This window comes from Homarus americanus, unplaced genomic scaffold, assembly GCF_018991925.1.
Source record: "Homarus americanus isolate GMGI-L3 unplaced genomic scaffold, GMGI_Hamer_2.0 scaffold45562, whole genome shotgun sequence".
In the NCBI taxonomy this organism is placed as follows: Eukaryota; Metazoa; Arthropoda; class Malacostraca; order Decapoda; family Nephropidae; genus Homarus; species Homarus americanus.
In genome coordinates, this window is record NW_024744839.1 from 8,380,369 (window position 1) to 8,400,043 (window position 19,675).

General features: G+C 44.6%; 1 protein-coding gene across 1 annotated transcript in view; it reads right to left on the reverse strand.

Annotated features, from left to right (window-relative positions):
• The window catches only part of LOC121878156, a 32,987-nt gene extending 29,468 nt beyond the window's left edge, over positions 1 to 3,519 (reverse strand). Inside the window, exon 1 of the mRNA XM_042384183.1 lies at positions 3,367 to 3,519. Coding sequence (XP_042240117.1) covers positions 3,367 to 3,514 — 148 coding nt within the window. The 5' untranslated portion in view covers positions 3,515 to 3,519. The remainder of the gene's footprint in view (positions 1 to 3,366) is intronic.
• Positions 3,520 to 19,675: the final 16,156 nt, after the last annotated feature.

Here is a 19,675-nt window from a genome sequence, read left to right on the forward strand (position 1 = left end):
AAATATTAAGGGAATAAAAATCAAGACACGAGGCAAGGTACAGTACCCCAATATTGCTTCTGCAATCCGACCAGTACCGCACAGTGCTGAACTTCCAGTCCCAAATCCACCGACTGAACAAGAATTGAGTGATTCCGATTCTACCTCTACCTCAATGGAAAACGACTACCAGGATGACTCTGAAAATACCAGGCCTAAACTATTTACTCAAGAAGCGCTTCATGATCTCATCAGGGACCTAAACTTGACAAAAGAAAAGGCTGAAGTTTTGGGATCCAGACTAAAGCAGCATAACCTGCTAGAAGATGGAGTGCATATCACTACAGCGCGTTACCGACATAGACAGCTGTCTGCATTTTTCAAGATGGCAAACAACCTTTGTTATTGCGAGGACGCAGTATCTCTCATGCAACAACTCTGCAAGTCTGAAACATACAAGACAGAGGATTGGAGGCTGTTTATAGACTCAGGAAAAGACTCTCTGAAAGCTGTTCTTTTACACAGTGGCAATCGGCTTCCATCTGTCCCAATAGCACACGCAACAAAAATGACTGAGAGCTATGAAACAATGAAAATTCTGTTGGCCGCTATAGAGTATGAGAAACACCAGTGGAAGATATGTTGCAATCTCAAAGTCATCAGTTTACTACTGGGCCTTCAGAGTGGCTACACAAAGCACATGTGCTTTTTGTGCTTGTGGAACAGCAGAGCTGATGCAGAGCACTATGTGAGAAAGGATTGGCCGACAAGACCAAGAGATGCGCCTGGAAGGTTTAACTGTGCTCACAATCCGCTTGTAGATCCAGAAAAGATATTTTTGTCTCCACTGCATCTAAAGCTCGGTTTGGCTAAAAATTTCATCAAAGCTATGGATCAATTCGGTGCTGGGACTCTATACTTATCTCAGAAACTAGGTGGAGTGGTTTCCGAAGCCAAGTTGAAAGCAGGTGTCTTGAATGGACCACAAATTCGTATACTAGTTAGTGATAGCGAATTCACCAAAACATTGAACCCACTGGAGAAAAAAGCATGGAAATCATTTGTCAATGTGTCAAAGAATTTTCTTGGAAACTATCGTGCTGACAACTACAAAGAAATCGTAACAACCATGCTTCAGAATTATCATGCATTGGGAGCAAGGATGTCCTTGAAATTGCATTTTTTCCACTCTCATATTGAATTTTTCCCAGGTAACCTTGGAGACGTTAGTGATGAACACGGCGAAAGATTTCATCAAGATATCGCCATAATGGAGAGCAGATATCAGGGACAATTCAGTCCTAACATGATGGGCGACTATTGCTGGACACTGCAACGAGAAGAGAGCAAGCTGTACAAGAGAAAGAGTAAAGTTCAGAAGCACTTTTAGAACTTCATATTTTGTCATTATAAAGGATTTGAACTTATGTTTTTTGGTAAAATTTTTTATGAGCTTATCTGTGATAGGTTTAAAATTGTATCTTGCATGACGCGATAATGTTACTATATTTACTATTTTTTTTATTCTTTAAGAAAGTAGGTCTGATGGTGGAATGAAACATCCAATTAATATTCATTAATATGAAATTAGTCATGAAAGCACAGTCACATGAGATAATCTCATCTTTTGCACGACACGTGATGGAATTATTAAATATTTGTACCTATTGATTTTTTTATAAAACCTGGTCTGATAGAACAAAACAAATATCAGATTCGAATTCAGCAATATGAAATTAGTTGTGTGAGCATGATCTCATATGTGAACCATTTTGGCTGTTGACCAGTGAAATCTAACTGGAATCTAATTTCTTTGTGATCTCTGTTTACAAGTTCATTCCCTATCTCGACATTGCTAATGAGGTTTTCTCTGTTAGACAGAACTAAATCGAGTATATTATTACCCCGGGTGGGTTCGGTTATATGTTGACTTAGGAAACAGTCCTGGATCGTCTCGAGAAAATCCTCTGATTCTGAGTTACCCGTAAGGTCAGTCCAATCTATTTGGCCAAGGTTAAAGTCGCCTACTATACAGACTTTGTTGTGTATGGAAGCCCTGCGCATTTCATCCCGGATAAGTCGCTCATTGACTCTATCAAGATTGGGAGGTCTATATATTACTCCTGTGATTAATTTTTCCCTACCGTCGATTAATTCTATCCAAATTGTTTCTGTATTCCGCTCAGTTTTTATATCCTTATTTATTTCACACTTCAGATTATCCCTAACATAGATTGCTACTCCGCCTCCTTTCCTGGTCTGCTTATCGGTATGGAACAATTTGTAACCCGCAATTTGGTATTTGGTGTTCTTATGTACCCTCTGACCTGACTACCGACTGCTGCTGTGCTTTTTGAAGATTAGCAGGGTCATTACCTAATACCTGACCATTGTAAATTTGATCTCACCCTCCTCTCTCTCTCTCTCTCTCTCTCTCTCTCTCTCTCTCTCTCTCTCTATATATATATATATATATATATATATATATATATATATATATATATATATATATATATATATATATATATATATATATATATATATATATATATATATATATATATATACCTTGTTATGTACTTCTCTTTAGTCTGTACTCACCCCTGAAGATGTGAATTACACGAAAGCGCTTGGGAACTGCGTGTTTTCTTTTTCCTTGTGGTTATCAGCATATACCTGGATCACGCGCACCTACAGTGATTTACTTGCATGTATAAATATATATATATATATATATATATATATATATATATATATATATATATATATATATATATATATATATATATATATATATATATATATATACAAGACATCTTCAGAGGCAACTGAATTACAAGGACCGAGAGAGGCTTATGTACACAGAGTGACCTTACTAAACATGAGGTCAGGTCATAAACATGACATCCATTAATCAGCACACCAACACCACCACACACATATATTTGACCTGACTTAACATGACTAGTTACGTCGCCCTTTCTTTTAAGCTCCTTTGTGTGTGTGGTGGTGTTGGTGTGCGGATTAGTGGATGTCATATTTATAAGAACATAAGAAAATAAGGAGTCTGCAATAGGCCGGTTGGCCTGTGCATGGCAGTTCCTGTCGAGAGTTACTACCACTCTCTATCATCCATGAAAATATCTAGCCTCCTCTTGAAACTTTCCAGAGTTCCCGCACTTACTACAAAGTTGCTAAGCTTGTTCCACTCGTCCACCTGACCTCATGTTTAGTACTTAAGCCTCTCTCGGTCCTTGTAATTCAATTGCCTCTGAATATGTCTTAAATAAAGATGAAAGCTAAGGTGCTCCATTGTTTCCCCTTTTCCTGCGTGATTTTTTCAAGACTTATCTTATCCACGTTTTTTTATATAAAATGCCTGGGTACCTCGGTCATAGTAGATATTTGTGAGGGGATCTTCCATGAAACCGTGGAAGGTAGCCATGATGTAGCAGTTGTAAGCTGGGCTGGTGCCGTTGATGTTGAAAGCTCGGTAATACTTCTCTTGTGTGACGCAGGTGGAGGCACACTGCATCAACGTCCTCGTCTGCCACACACACAACCACTTGTCAGATATATGTTGTCTTTGATCAGCTACAGGCAAATATATAAGAACATAAGAAGAACATAAGAAAATAAGGAGTCTGCAATAGGCCGGTTGACATGTGCATGGCAGCTCCAGTCGAGAGTTACTACCACTTTATCATCCATGAATCTATCCAGTCTCCTTTTGAAACTCTCCAGCGTTCCAGCACTTACTACAAAGTTGCGAAGCTTGTTCCACCACTCGTCCACCACCCTATTTGTGAACCAGTTACCTTCCTATCTCCCTCCTAAACCGAAAATTATCCAACTTAAATCCGTTACTCCGAGTCCTATCCTGCTCGGGATATTATAAGAACTTTATCTATATCCCCTTTATTGATTCCTTTCACCCACTTAAATACTTCTATCATAACTCCCCGCACTCTTCGTCTTTCTAGGGAATGCAAGTTTAGTTTCTTTAACCTATCCTGATACGGAAGGTTTCAAGTCCCGGCATCATTTTCGTCATTCTTCGCTGCACCGACTCTAGTGAATTGATATCCTTTCTATAATAAGGGCACCAGAACTGAACCGCATAATCGAGGTGCGGCCTAACTAGCGCAAGATATAGTTGCAATAAGACCTCTGCACTCTTATTACTTATACTTCTAGATATAAAACCCAATACTCTGTTTGCCTTATTTCGAACATTAACGCACTGTTTTCTAGGCCGTAGGTCCGGGCTTACAAGTACCCCTAGGTTGATGTTGTTAAGGCTGTATACATTGACAGTATTTGTTCTTCCAATATGAAGTACGCTGCACTTGCTGGTGTTGAATTTTATTTGCCATTTTTCAGACCACCCCTGCAGTTTATTTAGATCCTCCTGTAATGCATTTGCATCCTGCCCTGAATTAATCTGCCGCCCTATTTTGGTGTCATCCGCAAACTTGCTTGTCACTGCTGATCCCAGTATCTAGATCATTTATGTAGATTATGAACAAGAGTGGGCCTAGTACTGACCCCTGGAGACCCCCACTGGTTACACGGCCCCACTCAGATTTAACACCATCTACGCTGACCCTCTGCGTTCTATCGGTGAGCCATGATTTTATCCAATTTAAAACTTTCCCCTCGATACCATGAGCCTTAATTTTTCTCAGAAGCCTCTGATGCGGTACTCTGTCAAATGCTTTGCTAAAGTCTAAGTAAATAACATCGTAATTTTCGTCATTATCTACTACCTCGAAGACTTTCCTAAAAAACGTCACCAGATTTGTTATACAAGATTTTCCCTTTGTAAACCCATGTTGAGAGTCGTAGATTAATTTGCTTTTCTTTAGATGCGATCGGATGCTATCTGCTTTAATTGATTCAAGAAATTTCCCCACTACTGATGTCAAACTGATCGGCCGGTAATTTGACGCTGATGCTCTGTCTCCTTTTTTGAATATGGGTACTACATTTGCCTGTTTCCACAAGTCTGGCACAACTCCGGTGGCTAATGATTTTGTAAATAAATTTACGTGGGGTCCGCTAATCTGTTCCCTACACTCTTTCAAGACTCGAGGGAAAATTTCATCCGGCCCTGGGGATTTTGTCTTCTTTAGTTTATTTATCCTCTTAAGAACATCCTCTTTTCTGATAGTGATATTATTTAATTTCTCTTCTTCCTTTCCCCTAAATATCAGTTCCACCACTGGAATTTCCTCGCGAATTTCTTCTGTGAAAACTGATAAGAAGTAGTTGTTCAATGCTTTGCTTATTTCTTCACTCCCCTTTATTGATTCCTTTCACCCACTTAAATACTTCTATCATATCTCCCCGCACTCTTCGTCTTTCTAGGGAATGCAAGTTAAGTTTCTTTAACCTATCCTGATATGGAAGGTTTCTAAGTCCCGGAATCATTTTTGTCATTCTTCGCTGCACCGACTCTAGTGAATTTATATCCATTCTATAATAGGGGCACCAGAACTGAACCGCATAATCGAGGTGCGGCCTAACTAGCGCAAGATATAGTTGCAATTAGACCTCTGCACTCTTGTTACTTACACTTCTAGATATAAAACCCAATACTCTGTTTGCCTTATAGGCTGAGCTGCTTCTTTCCCAAGACTTGGAGGCCTGTAAATCAATCCCATAATTATTTTTTCTCTTTCTTCCGTGATTTCTACCCATACAGACTCGGTTCCTATTTCACCCTTTATTGAATTATTAATACAACATTTTAATGTATCCTTGACGAAGAGTGCGACCCCTCCCCCCTTCCTACCTTCCCTGTCCTTGTGAAAAAGGTTGTACCCTTCTATGTGGTACTCTGATAAATAAATTTTGCTCTCCAGATTCATCCAAGTTTCGGTGATTGCTATGACGTCTACATTCTCGGTACATACAACCGCTCTCAGCAAGTCTATTTTATTTCTAACGTTCCTACTGTTTGTATAGTATACATTTAAACCTACCCTTCCCTGGTCCTGTTTTACCCCTTGTCCTGAGTAACTAATTTTACTTCCCAGGACCTGCTTGTTTTTTGACTCCCACTTTCCCCGACCTCTCTCTACTGGCGAAACCCCCCCTTTGGAGTGACAATTTCACGCTCCAGGGATGCAGACAACGTCTTTACCCCCGCACGAGACAAGTGTACTCCGTCACGACTGTACAGGTAGTCGTTGCCATAGAATCGTTGCCAGCTATCAATGAATGCCCAACCATTGTTTGCACAATGTTTTTCCAGTCGGCAATTTATAGCAATTGCCCTGGACAGCCATTCACGACCAACCCCTCTTCTAGGCAAGACACCACATACTATCGGGATCCCTCCCCTATCTCTAATCTTCCCCAGCGCCTCCCTATACCTCTTGAAAAGTTCCTCACTCCTAACCTTACCTATGTCGTTTCCTCCCACACTAAGACACACTACTGGATTGGTACCCTCCCCTGACAAAACCCTGTCTATCCTCTCAGCTACATGCCCTATCCCAGCCCCAGGAAAACACACCCTAGTCCTACGTTTCCTATCTCTTTCACAAAAAGTCCTATCTAAAAACCTCACCTGGCTGTCCCCAACTACCACGACCTTACCTGTGGGCAGGGTTTGTACAACTGCCCTTTCCTCTCCTGATCCATACCGTCCTGCCTCTTCTCTTCCTCGCCAGCTTCCTGCAGCACCTGGTAAGGGTTACTACACTCCACACCCTGGTCAGCTTTCCTGAGCCTGACCCTAGTCCCCTTGGAGACAACCACTCTCCACGCCTGCTCCTCCTTCGCAGGTGTCCTGCTAGGCAGGACACCTACCTGAAGGAGTTCTGTCCTGAGGGCTTCATTTTCCCCCTTTAGAGTGTCAACCTCACTCCTCAACTGCCCCAGCTGCCTTAACAGAGTGGCCAGGAGGTCGTCTTTCCCCACACTCCTCTCCTCTTCCCCCAAGACACGAGGGTCGACTCACAGAACGGGGGCTGGCTATACCTTCTTCTGAAAGGGAAAGCCTGCTGCAGAGAGGAGTCCCACTGAATCACTCACGTCATGCCTTTTTCATAAGTGCATACACCCCAACACTGGATGCAGAGGACGACATCAAAGAGGCCTTTACGCCGACCTTGACAGAGTGCTAACCTTTTTCCCCAGAGAAGATAAAGTTCTGCTTCTAAATGACTTTAATGCCAGAGTGGCAGAGATGCTGACATTTAGCAGGGAATCATAGGGAGAAATGGACTAAGCAAGTGTAATCCCAACGGCCTACTCCTCCTCAGTAAGTGTGCCCCACACAACCTCAATATCACAAATACCTTGTTTAGGCAGGCCGACAAGTTCAAGGGTTCGTGGTAATACCCACGATCCAAACACTGGCATCTCATTGATTACATAATTGTCAGAGAAAAGAGATCTCCGAGATGTCCTCATCACCCAAGACATGCGTGGTTCAGACCACTGCGACACTGATCATCGGTGCGTCTGAGCCAAGCTCTCAGGCAACAAGCCTGCAAAAGAGGTTTTAACACTAAGTGTCTACAGGATCCAGCTGAAGCACATGCTTTCAGAAAGTAGCTCAAACATGGGATTATAAACAACCCAAAAACAAACAACCTAACTCCCAGTGCCGAATGGGGTATTCTCGAAACTGAAACGACAAAAACCTGCAGAGAGACCATCGGCCACATCGAAAGAATACACCAGGACTGGTTGGATGAAAATGTCCCGGAAATCAATGTACTCGTCGATGATAAACGTGGTGCTTTAACTGACTGGTAGAACAACCCAGAGTCTTGGATCGAACCTGATACCCTCTGCAAGAAGAAAGAGGTTTCCCAGCGCGAACTTCACAATCTAAAGAACGAATGGTTGAAAAATAAAGCATGTGAAACGCAAAAAACTTGCAGATCAGCACAATATGCGCGAATTTTACAATTCCACTGAAACATTTTATGGGCCAATCACTCGTGGAGCAGCCCCCCCCCCCCTCCGCTCATCCGACAGTAACTCCTTAATTAAAGACAAAGAAGGCATTCTTCAGCGTTGGAAAGAGCACAGCCATTTGCTGCTCAACCTCAACACCGTTGTGGATATCCTGACTTCCCAACAGGTCCCTCAGCATCCAGAGCTAACCCACCTCAGCTATCCTCCATCCCTGGATGAGGTTGCTACTGCCATCTAACAGATGAAAAATAACAAAGCCTCAGGGCCTGATGGAATGCCAACCGAGGTGTATAAAGCAGGAGGACCTCTGCTTAACAGCCATCTCCACTTTCTCCTGGAGAATATATGGGAAAAGGAGGAAATCCCTAAGCTCTTAAAGACGCCTCCATCGTCAATATTTATATGAACAAGGGAGACCGGTCAGACTGTGGCAACTACCGAGGGATCTCGCTGCTGTCATTAGCTGGCAAGATTATCGCCCGAATTCTCCTGAACAGACTTCTTCCTGAGGCCCAAAACTTCTTCCCAGAATCTCAATGTGGCCTTAGACCATCATGGGGTGCCACTGATATGATCTTTGCGATCCGACAGATACAAGAAAATTGCAGAGAACAGCGTCGTAACCTGTACATGGCCTTCATCGACATTACCAAGGTCTTCGACTCGGTCAAGAGGGAAGTCCTCTGGCGGAACCGTCAGTAGTTTTGGCTACCCACCAATTCATCACCATTGTGAGGCAACTCTACATCGGCATGAACGGCAGTGTTCTGTACGATAGCACTCAGTCTGAGTTCTTCCCCATCCAAACAGGGGTAAAACAAGGATGCGTACTGGCACCAACTCTCTTTCCCATTTTCTTGGCTGCCGTTCCTTACTCGTTCAGTGCCAACTTAGCCGGCGGGGTGGACATTTAGTGCCGGATGAAGGGACTTTTCAACATAAGACGATTCCAGGCAGGAACAAAGGTGTCGGCAGTCCCATTACTGAAATTCAGTATGCAGACGACCTCACCCTTGTCACTCACACTGAACGCGACCTACAGGAAATCCTGAATACCTACGCAGATGTGCATGCACACTTTGGCCTTGATGTGAATGTATGTAAGCCTCACATTCTCTTTCAGCCTGCCCCTGGTTCAGCCACACCTCCACCATCCGTCCAGCTTAACGGTACTACCCACTTTAATGTTACCCACTTTCACAGTCTCGGCTCCCACCTGTCCACCACCGTGAACATTGATGAAGATATTCAGCATCTGACCAGATGCGCTTCTCAAGCCTTTGGCTGACTCCGTACCCATGTCTTCAGCTGTAGGAAGCTGAAAATATCTACAAAATTGCGCATAAATCGACCAGTGGTCCTCCCCACCCTGCTATATGGCAGCTAGACATGGATCACATGGAGGAGGTACCCCAAGGCACTTGAAAACTTCGACCAACGTAGTCTACGTTCCATCCTCCGAATTTGCCGGGAAGAAAAGAGAACAAATGCCAGTATTCTCGCTGACACCAACTGTAGGAGCATCGAGGCTACCATTATCCATGAACAACTACTTTGGACTGCCCATGTTACCCACCTGGACGACAGTAGACTGCCAAAACAGCTACTTTACAGTCAACTAATGAATAGTAGATGTAACGCTGGCGGGCACTGAAAAAGTGTAATTATAGTCTTAAGACAAACCTGAAAAAGTGCCAAATCGATCCCCCTCACCTGGGAGATGATCACTCCACACCGTAGCGCTTGGAGGAACACCAAACGAGGTGTCAATACTTTCGAGTTAGCCCAACTGCACACCAAGGCAAACCAGCGCCAACGCCGGAAAGACGCTGCCGCCGCCCCTCCCTCACTAGATGTAGCCCTCGACACGTGCAACATCTGTGGACGACCCTGCCGGTCCAGTATCGGCCTCTCGAGTCACCTCAGAGCTCACCAACGAAGGTGATATCCTTAATAACTCATATCATTGTATCATAGCTGGATGACTGTCATTCTGGATTCCGAGTGACAACAAAGTATTAATAGTGTGTGTGTTTCTGTGTGTGTGTATGTGTGTGTGTGTGTGTGTGTGTGTGTGTGTGTGTGTGTGTGTGTGTGTGTGTGTGTGTGTGTGTGTGTGTGTGTGTGCAAACCTCTCACTTAATAAAAATATTTCCACGGTGATCAACTTTAGCATGATCACATTCGCTCCCATTGTTATCATTGGGTCTTTGTGCTAAACATTCCACCTCCATCAATAAAATTTCATAATATATAAATATAAAGAACCTTTCTCTAGCACCTATTCTATCGGGTCGGGCATATAGCACAGATCGATGCATTAACATTGTACATGGTACTGTACTTCTTTAGGACATGCTCAATATTTAAACCGTCTATTGTGTGCATCCATATCATATTTTTATACGAAAGAATTACTATTATTAGATTTACCTTTCGTTGTGAGAACTCGTCATTTGTTAGTTCCGGTGACTAATTGTGGTTTCTAAGGAGTTCTTTACAATACAACCCGTTATGTGGGCTTTTTTCTTACATGTAAGTGTATCAAGTCTGTCCAATAGGTATAATTGTATATTAAGTGCAAAGAACTGAGTTATGATCTGTCTCTCACACAACCATTTTTTTATTTTCTTTCAATGTCTTTCACTAGTTTGTCAGAAATTGTGTTGATTTAGAAATGACTAGCCAAGGTAACGTGTTAATGTAATAAGGCTACAAGGAACAATTGGAGTGGGAATATCTTAACATCCTGTACTAGAAGCTGTACTACTGTAGTTACAAGGCTTGATTCTTAACACCAAATTAGAGGAAACTGGTAAGTCTTTTAGTTTACTACAGTTTTCATCCCGCACACCCAGACTTAAGAGAATGTTACCAGCATTTCAGTGAGAGAATAAAGGATGATGGTTGGAGAGGGTGGAGGCACATGAGCAGACGTACAGTCGGGGTCAAAAGTCTTGAACACGTGACAGTATTTGTCATGTAAGTACCCGAAGATCTTAGGTATTAAGGAGAGTTTTATCCAATTTTGTGATGACAAGTAGTGTTATTAGTACATCCCAATAATATATGTATAACTCAGAAGTAGATGCCAGATATTGCTAAGTGTTTAAGACTTTTGACCCCGAATGTACAAGTGAATATGCATGTAATGCTGTACTGGGAAATACATTTTTTTTAAATATAATGAATAAAACACAAGAGGTTTTCGTTCTCGTATTTGGAGGTTAGTGGTAATACGAGCACCACACAGATAAAAAACAGCACTGACCTTCACATAGAGTGCGACATAGCCGTCCACATAGTGCCCTGGATAGAGCTTGAAGCGTGTCAGGGAGTTGAGGGCGAGGCTGGTTGTCACCATCATCACCACCAGCAGGAGTCCATCTCCATACATGGCTGCACCTGTACTTTAGCGGGAGTACTATTAGACGTCTACTACTACTACTACAACTTTTTTTTTTAAATGCGGCCTCCATCCTCACCCTATAGCCACAACTTCGCCGCCATTATATTACCTTAAAATTAAATTTCCTAATACATAAGTAGCTATCCTAGCTGTGTTGAGTTAGTTGAGCCTCAGATCTATGAGGCACTCAGTGACTGTTGCCTCATAGTCAATATCTGCAACTGTTGTCTGCTTTGGGGCCGATGCTCTCGTTTCCGTGAGGCCAGAGCAAAGCCGACCTAAGGAGAGAGAAGGACAGTCGACATCTCATCCAGGCTGTAACATAACTTCTGGGCTGCTGCTTCTGTTCGGATAGCACCTCCGCGAGTCTGGCATAGAAGCATCTTGCACTTGGTCCCATCCCAGCAGAGGTTGTGAACACTAGAGGAGTGAAGCTGCCTTGATCAGCGTTCTGAATTCTCTCCCTGTATGCCCTTATCTTGTCGTTCTCGTTCCTCCCGTGTACAGCATCGAGAGCTAAGTTACGGTGACATGCTGCCATGGGATAAAAAATCCTTAAGTCGAAGAAGGCTCGCTGTCCCCGCGTCCAGAATCCTTGAGCACTGACTTCAACACTGGCTTCGTTGGATGTGTTTGAAGTCCTATTTTGGAAATTCTCACCGTCCAGTGGAAGGAGGGTCGGTTCTACCCTGACATCACAGCAGATTTCATTCAACATATTTGCTGTGAGATCCCTTACTTCGTCATGCCTCATGCATATGAAGCCCCCTTTCTTGCACACCATGGTGTGATCGACGTCATAGGAAGAGCCACACACGCATTGGGAGGGCAAACATTTCTACTGGCCTACCATACCTTAGAGCATTGGCATCTGTAAATTCTTATTTATTGAGACTGAAACCATTTGCCCTCATCGGTAACGTAGTTAACCAGTTCAAGGCGCCCACCTCCTGCGCCGTAGCTACTTTTTTTTCAAATTCTCTGGTACTTGCAGCAACAGTTGCTGCAACTTATCACTTTGGCCGTGCTGTCGTTCTGTCGTAATGGACCTTCAAATCTTGCTTACTTCACTGGTATCCACCTTCCCTATTGCGTTCTGAGCTATTATGTGGTCCGTGAGGACTGCCGTGAGCTTAACAGAGTTTTGATGTTCGGTAGCAGCAATCTCCTCTGGATTTGTCAATCCCATTCCTCCCAGTCTTGGTGGATGCGTTTGAAGTCCTGTGACGGAGGTTCTCACAGTCCAATGGAAGGAGGGGCGGTTCCACCATGACGTCGTGGCATATTTTCCTCAGTAGTTTTGCTGCTAGATCCCTTACTTCGTCATGCCTCATGCATACGAAGTCCCCTTTCTTGCACACCAAGGCGTGGTCGATGTCATAAGATGAGCCGCACACGCATTGGAAGGGCAAACCTTCTACTGGCCTACTGTACCTTAGGGTAATGGCATCTGTGAATTCTTGTTTATTAAGGATGAAGCCTCTTGCCCTTATCTGTAACATTGTTAACCAGTTTGAGGCGCCCACATCCTGCGCTATAGCTACTTTTCTTTTCACGTTCTCTGGCACTTGTTGCAACAGTTGTTGCAGTTTATCACTTTGGGTGTGCTGCCGTTCTCTCGTAATGGACCGTCGAATCTTGTTTAATTCGTTAGTATCCACCTGACTTGCTGCATTCTGATCTATTATGTGCTCAGTGAGAGCTGCCGTGAGCTTGACAGAGTTCTGATGTTCTGTACGGGCAAGCTCCACTGGATTAGTCAATTCCATTCCTCCTAGTCTCGGTGGTAGTGCAAGGAGTGACCATTCTGCTGGGGTTAAGTAAGGGTTTTTCACTAGTGTTGGGATAAAAGCAACATTGATGGCTTCTTCCAGAGGGCGCAGGAGGTGCCCGACATCAGGGATAGTGCGCATCAGGTAATTCCAGCGATGCTTGACTCCATGGGTGAATGCCGCATAAGCCGCATGTGGCTCTGTTTTAGCAATATCAGACAGAGCTTGGATTTCCTTAACCCACTCATTCATTTTCCCGTTACACAGGTGTCACCACAACAAACGAAGAGCGCTGTTAGGGTTGGTTGCAGTCCGACACACTGCGAGGGAGTTCGGGCCTAGTTCCCAGGGTGCGGACTCGCACAATTTAATCGTGCCGAATTAACGTCATCCTGCAAGACAGCCAGCTGATATGCAGCTACCGGTCCCCTGGTGACTGTCGGGTATTCAGCTAACACACACACTGTGCCTAAGATATGATGGAACAGCATCAGAGATGTGACGCTGCTAACTGGCAACTCAGGCCTGTGCGCTTGCCAAAAAGGCTAATCACACAATGGCACAAATTACATTCAACTCAGTCGCTGTACATTTAACTATGAAAATCAATGCCATGGGTCAGGTGAATTTCTTACGTCTATTTTTATAATCTAAACAGAGATTGAGCATGCCAGGAAAAAGTGAAATGGGCATCAAATACACACGCTGTCAACGTCATTCTCACATCAGCGGGATTCTAGACAACGACCCTCTATGGTTATACGTTGAGATCTTGTCGATGTAGAGTTTGACAGAATCTTTCAGGAGATTAATGACTTTCTTAAATAGACAACTGACACTAACTAAACTACAAACATCAGATTTTCTGATGTTTGGGCATCAAAATGATCTAATTTCAGTTGTACTTATAAACTCATGGCTATCACCAAGGACGATATAAGGACATGCCGCTTGTACTGGCAGATTTGACACTCACTTAGCTTGACAAGTTTTACTAACAATAAAGATAGTTGAAGCTTTCAACATCACTCACAAGGGATCTTGATTGTTCCATCTGTAATCAGACATGTCTAAGTTGCCTTAACAGATATGACTACAGTTGCAATTTCAAATTTTGTGTCGTTATACTGTAGTGGATTCCTCCCCCACAAACGACGTGTGTCGTTGACTAGCCGACCCCCCGCGAATCTCTCAGCGTATCCCTCGTGGTCAAGGTCAGGTAACCAGTGCCCCCAAACAAAGTGGAGGTCTACAATCAAGTTACGCCTACCCCTGCTATATAAGACCACACCTGGCCGTGACCTGCCCTTCTTCTAGCTACAGCCGCAGCAAGCAACACCTCCTCTGAGCACCCTCACCAACCAGCTCTCCCTACTCACGCTTGTAACCACGCTGCCTTCTCCCAGCACCAGCCACCAAGCTGCATTGTACATCCAATATAATATGTATACAGAGAGCACATTGTGAGTTTCCTTTCTCCATCTCATTCTGAGTGTGAACCAATATCACGTACCCCACAATTGGTGACCCCCCGGAGATTCGCACTCACACAGGATGGAGAACAAATAACCCGTACCCCACAATTGGTGACCCCGGAGATTCGCACTCACACAGGATGGAGGAGAAACATCTCATGTAAACCTACAATTGGTGACCCCTCATCCTGCCTGCTGCCAGCCTAGGCCAACCGCCTTACCTGCACCACATGCTACCCCACTACTCCACGACGACACCATCTCACGACCGTGTGACACACTTCTGCAAGAATGGATGGACGGATCTCTCTACCGACTTTCAACCACAACGTCGAGGACTGGTTAGATCATGTGGAAGCAATCCTCATCGGCTCACAAGCTACTGACGAGCAAAAGTACGGCGCCCTGCTCTGTTCCTTGCCCACGGAAGACGCCACGCAAGTATCACGGACTATTTCCAACCCTCCAGAGAACAACAAATTCGCCACTCTGCGGGATGCCTTAAAAACGCATTACCGACGGACCCGCCCCAGTCTCTTGCAGAACCTATCTTCTATCTCCCTTGGAAACTCAACTCCGGGACTTCTCTGGGAGGAGATGTGTAGGCTGAACTCCCGGCACACAGACAGACTTCCCGACCCTATCATGCGCCAGCTTCACGCACAAAAGCTCCCCACACAAGTACGTATCATCCTGTCCGCAGTAGATTACTCGACGACACCTGAGCTCTATGCAACCGCTGCAGACATAATATTCAACGAGTGCGTGGCTGCGTGCCTGGCTGCCGCGGACAACCCAACGACCTCACCAGTACTTAACTCCGAAATTGTAAACCGGGTCAACACCCCTCAGCCGACCAATACCTCACAAGACATCAGGGACCTGTTGCAAACTTTGAACTGCAGGATGGACACCATTGAACAGTTCTGCTCCTCCATGCCGGCTGCTGGACCTGTTCCTAATTCATGCACCACGTCCTACCGACCCCAACACACCCGTCCTGCCTCAGACGCCGCCCCAAGCCCCCAGCACAGTGCATCTACCCCCTGTTGGTACCATCAACTTTTTGGTGCTAATGCTAGATGCTGTGAGGCCCCCTGCAACCACACGGCGAAGCGACATCGACGGAGACGGGTAGGCGCCATAACCTCTGCCACTATCAAGCAGCACATCACACGCCTTACTTCTGACCTTGACCACTTCACTGCTGCTGCCCGTCACGACCTACTACAAACACTACGTCAGGCGGTTTCTGCATTCAAGGCTACTGCCCCACGCCAGCCTTCCCACCGCCCTGAACCCATTCATCCCGCACCTCCTCTGCCAGTCAGCACCACCTCGCCCACAACATTTCTGGGCACCCTCTTTTCTTCCTCAGGTACCCACTGCACCTGTCTTGCACCCTCCTGCTGTCATGCACCCTCCTCCCGACGTGGCCCCTGCTCCTGCGAGAGAAGCACCACATTCCTCGCCTGTAAAACCTTCTCTTATCCACAAACCTACTCCTCCCTCTACTTCTCCCACAGATCTCGTGTCTCTGGACAGAGTCGTCTCCCGTAGCGGCCGGCTCATCCACACCCCTGCCCGTTATGTCTCACATGTGGGATACAACCCTGCCGACAACGAGTCTCCTGCACCGCCCGGAGGGGAGGGGGAGTATTGTAGTGGATTTCTCCCCTACAAAAGCCTTGTGTTGCTGACTATCCGACCCCCCCACGAATCTCTCAGCGTATCCCTCGTGGTCAAGGTCAGGTAAGCAGCACCTCCGAACAAAGCGGACGTCCACAATCAAGCTACGCCTACCCCCGCTATATAAGACCACACCTGGCCGTGACCTGCCCTTCTTCTAACTACAGCCGCAGCAAGCAACACCTCCTCTGAGCACCCTCACCAACCAGCTCTCCCTACTCACGCTTGTAACCACGCTGCCTCCTCCCAGCACCAGCCACCAAGCTGCATTGTACATCCAATATAATATGTATACAGAGAGCACATTGTGAGTTTCCTTTCTCCATCCCATCCTGAGTGTGAACCAATATCACGTACCCACAATACTAAGGAATACTGAGTCTCGGGTGCACTCTAATATTGAGAGAAAACGGAGGACTTAGGCGTCCTGAAGCGATGAAAAAACGGACGCTTCAGACAGGGGTCTCAATAAAGAAGGCATAGCTACATGTTTTGTGGGTTATTGAGCATAATATGAATCATCTGATTTTACGTTAACTGACATGTACGACCGTGGTCATTACAGTAGGACTTACAAGTTACAGTACGATGATGGGGCAAATACGTCACAACAAATAACAACCCTTCCGGAACACAAAGCTTTATTGCTGCAAAGTAAGCATCGGATACGTCTTTTAGTAGCATCTTTGACAAAAATAAATTCACCTTGAGGAGAATGTCATTCCGAGACAGAATAAATATGATATGGCTGATACCATAAATTCCCATTTCACTAGTATATGTAATGAATACCCAGAAGTAGTGCTATAACGGTGTCCAACATTCTTAACTTGTCAGTCATTCCCTACAGATTGACACAGCATCCTCACTTGATATTGTACCCAAGAGTTTCATTATGAAATTAACCTTTTCTTTATAAAAATACTTAATAATTTATTAACTAGAGAGACTTTCTCCAGATACATGGAAACAAATTACCAAGATCCCTTCACCTTCAGCACCCTTGGTAACGCTCTGGGGTGTTGGTGGTACAGCGGTAAAACGTGTATTTCTTATCAGTATGTCAAGGGTTCGATTCCTGCTTGGCCCGATTACACATAAGAAGGGTGTTATCCAGTGTGACCCTACCAAACATCACAGATCTCCGTGACTCCGGTTTCCTACTGCACTAACATAGTAACACTGGATAGATCAATCCGACCAATCGCCCGAACGTCTAGTAAGTTGATAAGTGGTGAAAATGATGATTAACTGATCTGTATCAACTCCTCCCAGTGTCCTTTGTTAAACTTCTAGAGAGATTTATAGTTGGATTAGTTTTGGAAGATATCACACGGCTCCTTCCGCATGTGTACAGACAACAGACGGGTAAATGATGTGACCCGGGCTTCCTGGTGTCTGTGCCTACTTGGATGACCTGCTAGTGACAGCAGTTACTTGGGAGGAACACAATGAGCGACTTCGTGCCAAATTCGCCTGCCTTTCGGAGTGCAACTTCACTGTCAACCTGGCTAAAAGTGAGTTTGGCCATGCAACCCTCACCTACCTTGGCCATGTGGTGGGCCAAGGGAGGGTGGCTCCAGTCAATGTAAAGATAGAGGCTCTACAGCGACGCCCGCCTCTGCAGATCGAAAAGCTCTGCATAGGTTCCTCGTATGGTAGGATTCTACCGAAGATTTTGTAAGAACTTTGCACAAGTGTCGGCACCTTTGACAGACTTAATCAGCCCAAAAAGAAGGTATTTGTAGATAAAAGCGTGTCGGGTTGAATTTGAAACCCTTAAATACCTGTAAACCTCATTTCCAGTTTTAAAAGTGCCAGATTTTGACAAGACTTTTGTAATCCAAGTTGATGCCTGTGATGTGAGTGTGGGTGCTGTGTTGTTAGAAATAAAAATCCAATGTTACTTACGTGAGCTTTAGCACTGCAGCCCTTCAATATAGAAGTAAAACATATTGACCCGACACCTTGACCTGACGCACCCAGCCCGCGGTACACTCGCCACCCCCAACACTGAATGAGAAACCAAGAAACACTCCAAACTACACCAGGAGAGAAATGAGGACTCCCTTCTCCACCCAGGTGAGGAACTATGAATTCCTAACTACATCATATGAGGAACAAGAACCATCTCCAACACCCGGACCATGTGGTACATCTGCAGCTGTAGCAGTGGCGGACTGGGTCAAAAAATTCTACCGGGAAAACTTGTAAAAAGGCCCACTCAAAAGGGTCCAAAAGGGCCCACTTAATCCCAAAACGTAGTCAAAGGAATCATCACTTTGGGGCCCACCGGGAAATTTCCCGGTATCCCAGTGGGCCAGTCCGCCACTGAGCTGTAGTGAGGTAGCGGCTTAGCAGTCAGGTACAACGGCCATCAAGACAATGGGAAGGACTTTGTTGGCGCCGACATCAGGTCACAAGAATGTCTACAGACCAGCTCCCACAGCACCAGATCTACAGTTAATCTACAGTATATGTTGACTATGTTTCTTATGTTTCTGTATTGAAAGGTTTTGTCAATCAAGTGAACCCACTCCCCGATTTCACCATACGTAACTTATCACCTCTGTTCATTGTATATTTTCAGCCTTCGGGCTGCCATGTTTTCATAATACAGGGTAAACCGTTGATTATTATTATTATTATTGTTATTTGACAATCTTTTGGCAGACACCCTGTCCCGTGATGTATAAAAGTTTTCTCCTTTTGTTCGTAATTTTTTTAGATAAGGAGAGGGATGTTACGAGTGTCCGCCATTAGTTTCTGTTCTTGGTATGAAATACTTTAGTTCGGATGGTGTGTGGTTGGCTCGAACAGTTTTGCTCATTACTCGCCCACACTGACTGAGTTATCATTTAAGTATTAAATTTGTTAATTACATTGTGTATTTATTGTATTATGTTTGATTGTATTGTTTGATTGTATAAGGTTTGCATATAGTCTAGATAAGTGGAATTAATGTCAGTAGAGTAATTTATATAAAGTTTACGTTTTGGCTAATCGGGATATGTTACGTCAGTATTTGGCGGTATAGAGGTTGTAACAGCACCATTTGCATTATATAAATATTTACCCAAATGTATAATACCAAATTATTCACCAAGTTATTCAACTGTCTCAGCTGTTGACATTATGCATGGCTGAGGTTCTAGTTCCTCCGGGGAGCGAGCGAGATCTGGCTGAGGTCAGCTCATGTTAGCACAACAGTATATCTGACGAGTTTCCTTTCTCACACTCCCGAGGACAGGCGAGGTCAACCAACTCATAACATACCTGGCCTGCTCTTCATCTCTCTCTTGATTCTAGAGGCTGGGGAGAGATCAGACTCATATTTTTTGTTACCCAGAGAACACCTCACTAGTGTTGTCCTGTGTATGTACAATAAGACATTTCCCCTAGTAGAGAAGGTA